The sequence below is a fragment of the Punica granatum genome, chromosome 3, assembly GCF_007655135.1.
Source record: "Punica granatum isolate Tunisia-2019 chromosome 3, ASM765513v2, whole genome shotgun sequence".
Taxonomy (NCBI): domain Eukaryota; kingdom Viridiplantae; phylum Streptophyta; class Magnoliopsida; order Myrtales; family Lythraceae; genus Punica; species Punica granatum.
The window spans coordinates 7970561-7977725 of NC_045129.1; the positions used below are offsets into that span (position 1 = coordinate 7970561).

Here is a 7165-nt window from a genome sequence, read left to right on the forward strand (position 1 = left end):
ATAAACAGCACCTGAAAAGTAAGTTCGACAATCCTTTTTTCACTTCATATGCCATTGCATCGAGCCATCGGGTGATGTTCATGATATGAAGTCAATTGCATACTACGTGCAGATTCGATCGCACAACCCGCCACACCATTGCCAACAGACTAAAACCCGGCAATATCTGCATCCTCCTATCAACACTCCCCCCCCCCATATTGATCGTTAAATTATCAACTAAAGAATTATCGACACATAATCTTTGCCGTTACGCAGACATATGTTCTAGTCATTAATATGTACTAGCAAAATCATTTCGTTCATAAGTCGTTCATTGCAACCAAGAATATGCTCATAAATAAATAAATAAAAACTTGGTGTCCTGAAAAGGTGGTTATTCGCTTAGAAAATCTTGTCTACACGCTCTTAAATTTTTCTATGACAGAAGAAACCACCATGCTTCCATCGTGATTTGTGTCTGGGTCACTGTTCAAGGTTCAGTGCGGTCAAAAATGATCCGACAGACAAGAAACTAATCAAAAGATCTTACGTTAATCACCAATTCTCCGATCAAGTCTCATGCAGACACAACATTTGATAGCCAAAAGCTAGAGATTTGATGGAATAAAGATCTAAAGTTCATGTTGATAGTTAGATTAATCTTTCCGTGTTCCGGTTTTCAGTTCATAGCTTTCTCTTCGTATGTGCAAGGCTGAAAGTGAGAGATTAGGCAGGAAGCAGCAAGAGATATCCAGGAATATTATATCATTTCAACTTATCCATTAACTGCATTCTTGAAACTTACAGATTCTTGAGGGTACTTTGTCATCAGGGCCTGCGGGCCCCTCACAAAGAAGCTCTCAGAATCGCTATTCACTGCCCTTGGGACTACAGCAGAGTCATCCACCGATCCACCGCCCATCAGTTTAAGTCCCGAGAAATGATCGCCCCATATATCATATGTAAACTGATTCTCAGACCCCAACTTCTCCTCAGGTTTCACTCCCCCGTTGCCATACAGTTTGGACCCCGGAGCTCGAGCGTGTGGAGCAATAGTAGCAGTTGAGAACTGGAAGTGAGAAGGAAGAGGCATACTCGGGATTGGCCTTCCTGCAGATGGAAAAGTAGCAGATGGCAGCAGCAGCGGCTTGTTCGTCGTTCCTCCTGATGCTGGAGAAGGCTGCTCCTCTTGAGGAGGAAACCGACGGCTTTCATTGCAGATAGGAACCTCAGGGTCAGCTAAAGTTGATACTTGATTGCAGATGGGAACCTCAGGATCAGCCAAAGTTGATACTTGAGAAGAACCCGAACTCAGAAGAGGATATCTATCCCCATCAGGAGACACTGGCCACATCCTTCGAGGCGTGATCGATGAGACTGGGGACAAGGGAGAGGAAGGAGTAGAATTCCCACTATGACTACTTGAGACTTCAAAGAGTCCAGTCAATACATTGCCTGCTCCCCTTCTCTTTCTCCGTCTCCTACCCTTCTCCTTCCCGATTTTAACCGTAAGGTTATCCAGCTGTGATCGTTCCACCACATTACTGCTCTCAGAGGATACCAAGTTCAGTGGCTCCCTTTCCTTCAGCTTGACACTATGTGAATGCTTATGCTGGGCATTTGCAACCGGCTCTTGAGATGTGCTCTGATGATTATCGGCGCATCTGACAGACCTGGCTAATAGTGGTTCTTCTTCATCAACAGGGGAAAAAACGCTCACTTTAGAAGAGGGAGAGATGAGCTTGCCGCCCTTTTGATCTCCTTTGGTGCCAGATGATTTTCCTACACTTGGTATTATCCCGACCGAATCTCGATTGCCCTTGTAATGGAAAACCTTGGAACAGAATGGAACTGACCGAGGAAAAACAGAAAAAAGCGCCAAGCACAGAAAGGGTGCAATTATGAGAAAACCACCCAATAATTTCTTCACCCGAGTCCAGAACAGGGACTTCTTGCACAGTTCAAGTGTATAATTGGGAACCCTGGCTCTCATAGGTATTACAATGATACCAGAACCCAGAGCCAGCTCAAGATCTCCATGGACCACAGAACCTGAAAAGTCACTCAAGTAGGACACCAGAAGCACACGTGACTGACCAGGTTCGAGGACAAATTGACTACAGTTCTGAACCAGAAACCTGCCCGACCCACAATCAGTTCCTGAAACTCTGATCTTTTGCATGTCAAGAGGGAAATCTCCCATATTCTTGGCGTAAAGCTCTTTTATCACAGGCCTCAAGCATGCTCTGTTAACATCCTCAATTTTAGCTCCAATATTTGGGAGAGAGATATTCAGAGATTGTGGCACTTCAAGTTGAAACTCTAAACTCCAAACAAGCTCGGAATTTTCAATCAGGGCGAGTGAGTAAGAACCTCCGCTTCCCTGAAGAGACATCCACTCAACACCGGAAAGGTTGTTCCTTATCAGAGCCGAACTTTTCCATTTGCATCGACTTGAAGGGTGAAATATCACGGGCCCAAGAGATGCTGTGCTGTGAGGATGGACAAAGGCCTCAGTTCGGGCCCCGTCTGCCAGGGAAAATCCATATCGTCTTGGACTGATGGAACCAGGTTGTACGAAACCAGCAGAAGTGACAGGAATTAAAATCTCAACTGAGGCCTGGCATTCATCTATTATCTCTGCGGAGTTGAGAATTAGCTGCATCGCAACTGGCTGTTGGCTTGGGTTCCTTACAGTAATCCACTTAGAAAGATGATCCCCAACCTGAACCACAGAGAAAAGGAGCTCGTGGTCTTCAAGCACAGAAACCTCAGTATCGGTTCCTTGCGACTTCCAGTTCTGCAGTACCAAATTGTCCAAACCTTTTGCCTCCATTGCCTTCAGATTATAAGAATAAAGCAACAAATTAATTACTGTGACAGAAAGAAAGATCACATTCAGGGGAAAAAGACTAAGGAAAAACATGAGACTCAGTCCATATTCAATTTCCCCAAAACCTTTGATAATAAGGACCTAAGTAACTTGAGCGCACAAATTTAACTTTAAAATGAATTGAATTGAAAAATTACAACAAATAATATAATTACTTCGGAATAAAGCAGAAAGCGAACAAAAGTAATTTTGTCAACAAGTAGCTCAATGCACCATCACTTTCAAGTTCATGAATTCAACTAACAAGACCAATAAAAATTACCATGGCATATGGCAACATGTCAGTCCCACGAGTCAATGACCCTGTCCTCATATTTCTTGATGACACATCAAAGGATGACGGATTATTACAACCAACAGAGGAATCCTGGTGTCTAGAGCAGAGATGCACAATGTCGTTGCACAGAATCTCAATAGGACTCCTTGAATCATTTGTCTGTACCAGTAATTTGCAGCTTCGGTTCACATCTGGTATTCCTTGGTGGGGGGTGCAAGAAACAAAGACAACTTTTGTGGTCGTTCTAGGAAAGAGAAGCAACCCTTCCATGTGCTCGATCTGGAGAAGCTCGGAGTCTGCAACTCCACTAATTTTACCAACACTGACCACATGAGGACCACTATTCCTCAGAGACACTGCAATGATGTCTTTGCCTGCGTCAGGTGGGCTTACACTTTCCAGAGAGAAAGTTACAAGACTGGCACTATTATCACTATCAGTCTTTCTGTCTATTTCAGCTTCAACTGGGAGCATGACAATGGCAGCTTCATCTTGTGATGCCCTTGTCAATTGCATACAAAATGCACCAGAAATTCTAGCCACCGAACCAAATGACAAGTCTATCTCTGCTACAGTCTCACTAGTACGAGGACCAATCTCCCAACTACTGAGAGGCCGCATTGCCATCAATGACGAATCAGCATTTGCAGTCTTCACCAGAAACCAATCCTTAATGCTCAGTGACTTGCAGTCACTTGAGTCCCAGTGATCACATTCACGAGCACTGCAAGTTGCATCCACATGAACGGAAGTGTTTCCTAGAGAAACTGAAACCCACATGGCTATTTCTTCCACATGGATATTCTCATCAAATGGGTTAAATAAGGAAAAGTTCTTCCTCCACCTCCCACTAGAAGAAAGCTCTGACCCAGAAAGAGCCTGACCATAAGGAAACTCAGCAGCAAAACCTTTTGCCTGCACAAGGAAACCTCCGAAGCTTGTCTGCAATATTAGATGGGATGAAGACAAGCCCAATGATTTGGGCAAGAAGACGAAACAAATTGAAGCTGCTTCCCCAGGTTCTAATATTGCCTCGGTGAAATTGCAGGGGAAGAATTGGGAGTCCGTACTGAAGGGCTGGTAGACATGTAAAATGCTGTCATTCCAGGTATTCAACACAGTTAAATACGCCAAGGAAGGGATATACAAGTACTTCTCTCCCCAATCGAGCATGGGAGGTTCTATTTCTATGTGAGGCGACAAGGAACCATCGAAAGAACTCGACAAGATTGTCTCAGAGTTCTTGATCGCTCTACCACTCGCAACTTTGTGGTTAAATAAAGGCCCTCTACAAGAAGAAAGATCATTTTGATTAGTACTAGCAGTCTCGCGGTAAGACAATCCGCTTGTATCCTGAATGGAGTTCAAAGAACAAGAAATGGCCCTTCCATCTAATGAGTTAGACATACCATAGTCCGAGGACCAGCTCAGATTACTGAGGCACGAAGCACCCTGAGCGGGACCCATAAAACCTATTTCTGATGGATCACTAAGCTTACTGGCAGAATCTTCTATGTCAGTTATAGATACCCTCACATTAAGATTCCCATGGGAAGATTCAGGCAAAGTTGAAGGAAAGAAGAACATGCCGAAGTTGCTACCAACATTCCCGCGAGCTACACGGGCTTCAGAATTCTCCTGAAGGGTGCCTATCGTAACATCACTGGGCATAGAGCTGGGAATGACTGAACTGCAGTCAGATAATAGGAATCCACATTTATCCTTTTCTTCTTCCGTTTCCTGAGTTCCACTCGCAAGATAAAGTCCAGAGACAGCATGATGAAAGAAGATGCACCAAGAAACCCAAATAATACATAATGCCTTGACAGAATGAAGACAGGATCCCCTGTATTGAGCAAGAAAGAAAAGATACATAAGAAGCAGAATAGCAAAGATAAGTGAGAAGCAAAGCAGAAAATCATCTTTTCAATCATGAAAAATTATTAAAAAAATTGAAAAAAGATTATAACGTAGAAAGGAAAATTTTAAAGAGCATACACTATGGAAAACAAAAGCAATGTACACATGTGAAAAACTGATCACTCATTTTGCCTTAAAATTACCCATGATATGTTATTGTGTTCAAGATTCTCTTTCTTTCGAAACCACATCACCAACACCCCCCCCCCCCCCCCCCCCCCCCCCCCCCCCCCCCCCCCCCCCCCCCCCCCCTTTTCTTACATTTTTCGAATACTTATTTCATTTTCAAGAAATGAGATGAAAGGGAGTGTTCTTCGTGATTTATATGTTTTGCAACAGATAAATGTAACAGCCGAAGACACAGAAGATACCAAAATTTGAACAACATAACAGCTAACAGAAAACATTAAGGAAAGCAACATTTTGAAAAGTTCCAACGAACCCTTCACCCCAACTCACATAGAAGTCCCCAGAAACCTCATAGGATCAAGAAATGGCTTGTCAATCAGTGAGCAAGCACAGCCCATTTGACACTTTTAAATTGAAGCCAAAGGGAAATGATAGAAAAATTGCATGTCATTTAGCTCAAAAACAGTGGGGGTAAAAAAAGGAAGTGAACAAGATAGCTCAAAGCTCGTTAAACGGCATAAAAAACCTATGCTCCCAATTCATGGCAGAGGTAAATCAACTGTTACTCTTTTAGAGCTACTCAGGCCTTCAAATTCCATTTGCAAAGGAAAAGGATGAAGGGGTGTTATTTTCTTTGTAACATATTCTGAATCAGATACTCACATATTAATTTTCTGGGATATTAATTACTTTCCATAATCTTTAGGCTGCATATTTAATAAAAAAGATTCAAACTTTAGGCATAACTATAAGTAGGGTAATAATGATATGCAACGGCTGCTAACTATCGTAGATTCCCACAAATTTGGAAATTATTCAAGTCAGCAACATTACTATCACGGGCCCCAACTAAATAGAAAAAAAGCTCCTCAAAATTTTTTTTTAAAAAAAAACACTAAACTAAATAGTTCCCAAAATAATCAAGAAAATACCAGACCTTGGAAGAAGGCCAAAGGAACAACTTTCCTAAATAAAACTCACCCAACAAGTAATTTCTTAGTAAAATAGAAAACGGATATCTTACCCGCTGTCTGCCCAATCAGTTAACAGAAAACAAGATTGAAGACAAAAGAACAAGACAAAGCAATCGAAGCAGTTCGAGAAAAACAAGAGCTTGACATGGAGAGAGAGGAAGAATCAGAACAAGGATGAACCGGGACAGACCGTTAGAGCGGAAAGCAAAGCAATCAGAGCATAGGGGTTGGTTTTCCGGAGACAGAGGAAGAGAAACAAAGAGAGCAGCCATGGTTACCGGAAACAGGTCATGGAGGGAGATTCCGGTGAGTATCTGATCGAAAGAGCTTCAGACTCCATGCGAGCTGAGAAAGACGGAGACCATGAAGGGTCTCAAGTGATAAGCTTTAGGGTTTTTTTTCTTTTTTTTTTCCCTTTTTTCGAGATTTTTCTGTTTTGGGTATTGAAATTCTCTGCTTAGAAAAAGCTTAGAAGACAAGCACTACCCGAATGGCCTCGGAGGAGCTAAAACCACAGAAGTGGTGGATATATGAAGAAAGAAGAAGGTTGGCCAAATGACCTTCTTGCCCCTGACTCATGTCCCCAAACACATCCCCCACATCTTCTATTTGTGCTTATGAAATCATTTGAATTGGTCTCATTCCAAATAAATTAATAGATTTTTCTTTACTCCTAGTAAGATAAGAAATATTCTTGTATTTTTTCACTTTTAATTATAATTTTCTAAGAATAATAATAATAAGAAATCTGACCGAATCTGATACTGTAATCTCATGAATTAATTTCCATAATGAGGATTATATTCTTCATTACTAAGGTTTGTTGACTTGTTTTCCAATGAATTTCCATAGATCATCTCCAGTTACGCATTGCCGCGTGTCATAAGAACGTTGTTACTCGAAAGCATGTGTACAAGCAAGTCTACATTCATTAGTGTATAATGGTCCAATAGGAAAATGAGTAAATCAGCTGTAAACATGTATACGTAG

At 41.9% G+C, this 7165-nt stretch overlaps 1 protein-coding gene across 2 annotated transcripts; it reads right to left on the bottom strand.

Moving 5' to 3' along the window:
• Positions 1–602: 602 nt before the first annotated feature.
• Positions 603–6675, bottom strand: LOC116200025. Of its 2 annotated transcripts, none has more exons than XM_031530683.1 (3): positions 6454–6675; positions 3138–4998; positions 603–2821 (listed from the first exon to the last, which is right to left on the bottom strand). In XM_031530683.1, the coding sequence occupies exons 1-3, from the start codon at positions 6513–6515 to the stop codon at positions 758–760; spliced, it is 3987 nt and encodes a 1328-aa protein (XP_031386543.1). In that variant the 5' UTR covers positions 6516–6675; the 3' UTR covers positions 603–757. The 2 variants fall into 2 exon arrangements, with proteins under 2 accessions (XP_031386543.1, XP_031386544.1); XM_031530684.1 differs by lacking the exon at positions 6454–6675 and having other exon boundaries at positions 3138–4440; positions 4562–4702.
• Positions 6676–7165: the final 490 nt, after the last annotated feature.